Source organism: Microtus ochrogaster, unplaced genomic scaffold (genome assembly GCF_000317375.1).
Source record: "Microtus ochrogaster isolate Prairie Vole_2 unplaced genomic scaffold, MicOch1.0 UNK6, whole genome shotgun sequence".
NCBI classification, from domain to species: domain Eukaryota; kingdom Metazoa; phylum Chordata; class Mammalia; order Rodentia; family Cricetidae; genus Microtus; species Microtus ochrogaster.
In genome coordinates this window covers 13,559,527-13,562,532 of record NW_004949104.1, presented here as the reverse complement: position 1 = coordinate 13,562,532, position 3,006 = coordinate 13,559,527, and the positions used below count along the sequence as shown (strand labels likewise).

Sequence of the window (3,006 nt, the reverse complement as noted above, 5' to 3'; positions counted from 1 at the left end):
TAAATAAATAAATTTAAAAAAAAAGTTGTATGAACGGGTGGACGATAGAGAGAATTTTACTACCGTGCCGGTGGGTCACACATATTGCTAAGTTTTCCCAATAGCTTCCGCACGAAGGTAATTCCACTTTAGACTTTTCCTTCCGTGCTACTTGGACATTTCCCCTAAACTTCTAGCAACAGAAGAAAAACAAAGCAAACTAAGAAGGCCTAGCTGGCTCGTGCACGGGCGGGAAAGGCACAGGGGCCCCGAATCACTCTGGTCCGTTGGCTCACCCCGCTGTTGTTCCCAGACTCCCGCCTCCGGCGCGGCCGGCAATGTTTTCATTGGCTTTTCTCCTCTCCCATTGGTTCGTTCTTCTGTTCATCAGACTCCGCGCCAGGAGAGAGGCGGAGAGCGCGTCAATGTTGGGGTTGGAGGCCCCGCCTCCAAGTGCCGTGTGCAAAAACAAACAGCCGTTGGGGAGGCGGTGCCGAGAGGGCGGAGTTCAGGCTAGAAGGAAGCGTCCCATTGGCCCGCCGCCGAGGTTCAAATGAACAACACGAGCGGCTATTGGTGGCGGCGGCGCGAGGCGGGCCGGGGGCATTGTCCGGCTCCGGCAGCGGTGGTCCAGCTGCAAGAGCGGCGGCGGCGGCGCGGGGCGACAGTGGGCGTCGCGCGGCCGAGACCATGGTGAGTGCGGGGCGGCGCGGGGAGCAGGCTCGCGGAAGCCCCGGGCGGCGCCTCCACCTGTGGCGCTGGGAGTGGGCGGTGTCGCGCAGCCGAGCGGGAGCGCCCGCCGGGGCCGGACTCCGCCTGGGGAGCCGCGCCGGACGCGGGAAGCAGAAGCAGGGGCGGGTTCAGCGGCGCCGGGAGGAGGACCCGCCGCCGCCGGGCCAGTGCGGAGTCTCCGGCGCCGGGTTACGTAATGCCCCTGCTGAGGATCGGAGGAGTTCTGACCCTGCCCACCGGTACCGCTCGGTCGGTGCGCGGTTTGCACCGGCTTGAGGCGATCACCGGATTATGCTCCCACTTCTTTAAAGGCAACGGTTTATTTACAGGGCTTCATCTGAAAGTATCTTTTCATTCTGTAGTTCGGATCTAGATGAAAGCGGACTTTTAGAAACGAAAGTAAATAAAACTTTAGCACCATTCTAAATTCAGGGGAAGGAGAAAGTGCTAAAAGCAACGGAAACCTGTGCGTTGCGTCAAAATTGTTAGAGGGAATGACGCTCTCAGTTATGGAATTGTATTGATGTCGGTATTCCTGTTCTAAGTATCCTTTCACTGTTAAAGAAATAACATGTCTTCCCAATAGTGAGTCTGTCCACACACGTAAGAGATTAATTAAGGAAAAACTATTTAGTAGCGCATGTCCGGCTGGGTTAACACCTAAGCAAGAGCCAGCCTTCATCGGGAGCTCTAATTTATGTACATTTTAGGCTTGTGCATTCCACAGACACTGTCATCCTGAAATCTCTTTTCGGTTTCGGGTCCCAGGTTACACTTCGAACAATTAAAACAGAGGCAGGAGATTGCAAGTCTGGCCACTTAGGCAGATAGGAGATTTACACAGCAAAAAATACTACATATTACCAGGATTATTGTAAGTATGCCATTGTTGTTCTTCTTTTTTCGAATAGTCGTTTCCTGGGTCATCTTTCCCACCTGACAGAATTATGTTTTCCCTGATAAGAGCTCCGGGGAATAAATGGCAGACTAGGACTTAATGATGCTTGTGACCCTGTGCTGCCTGCCGCCTTGATTTGTGTTTGGGTGTGGGAATCTGGGCGTAACTGCTGGTCATAAATCGGTGCTGTCTCCTTTGCCGTGGGAATGGAGTCTAACTGACTGGGTCAGTCCCTGTGAATAAACTACTGTATCCTAGCATCCTAAATTCCCCTTATCAGGAACAGGCATGGTTAGCCTAACTGCACTGCCTATCTTTGGGTTCTTTTGGAGGCAGTGCTCCTTTAGCTAAATCTGATTTGTGTCAATGTCTCCTAAGCAAACCTATTAGGAAGTCCATCATCACATCATCACATCAGTCTTAGTACTTTGAGTTTCACCTACATCTTCACGAGACAGGTACCTTCAACAGGTGCGGCTGCCTTCAAAGTTAAAGCCAACCCCAGGCTATCATTTCTCATCTGACAAATAGTGTAATGTGTCTCATGTTGATGACATGTGAGGTGTTTAGTAGATGACTATAAACAGATTGGCCAGTGGAAAGTAGCCAAGTTTGGACTGTAAAATTCTCAGACCTCAAACTAGAAAAGTTCTATCAGCTGTCATTGTATGGTGACTGCAGGAGTTACTTGCAGAAGTTAATCTGCTCAGGCAGTTAGGAGTTTCTGTTTGTTTCTTTGTGCTTTGAGACAGGGTTTCTCTGTGTAGCTTTGGTGTCTTGTTCTGTCCTGGAACTAGCTCTTGTAGACCAGGCTGGCCTCGAACTCACAGAGATTAACCTGTCTCTGCCTCCCGAGTGCTGGAATTAAAGGTGTGGGCCACCACCGCCCGGCCTCAGGCGGTTGGTTTTTATGATCCCGGTTAGTTTTTCTTTCACACATTGTAGTGATAGGTTTCCAATATCTACCCAAAAATACATAAGCATTAAGAGAAAAAAATATACTGATGGCGTTGGTTGTCCTTGGTTAAAAAAAAAGAAAAAAAGAAAAAAAAATGACGGGAAATAAAAGGCAAAGTATCCAATTTTCAAGGCGAAAATCTATTTCAGTATGTTCCTTTCCCATGAATAAACTTTTTTATTTATGTATGTATATTTTGGAATAAACTTTTTAAACCCAGACAAAGTTTGTATTCATTGTGTATATGTAAGGGTGGGCTTATGAGGTCAGAGGACAGCTTGCCTAAGTCTGTCCTCATTCCACCAGTGAGTCTCAGGCTCAAGCCGAGGTGGTAAGGTTAATGCCAGTTACATGTACGTGCTGAGCCAGCTCCATAGCCCAGTTTTTACATATTTTCTCTTTTTCAGTCATCAACGATTTTTTTTTTTTTTTTTTTTTT

General features: G+C 48.6%; 1 protein-coding gene across 1 annotated transcript in view; it reads left to right on the top strand.

Annotated features, from left to right (window-relative positions):
• The first annotated feature begins 571 nt into the window (after positions 1–571).
• The window catches only part of LOC101996926 (histone H2A.V), a 14,319-nt gene continuing 11,884 nt past the window's right edge, over positions 572–3,006 (top strand). Inside the window, exon 1 of the mRNA XM_005366203.3 lies at positions 572–672. Within this exon, the coding sequence (XP_005366260.1) occupies positions 670–672 (3 nt within the window). The 5' untranslated portion in view covers positions 572–669. The remainder of the gene's footprint in view (positions 673–3,006) is intronic.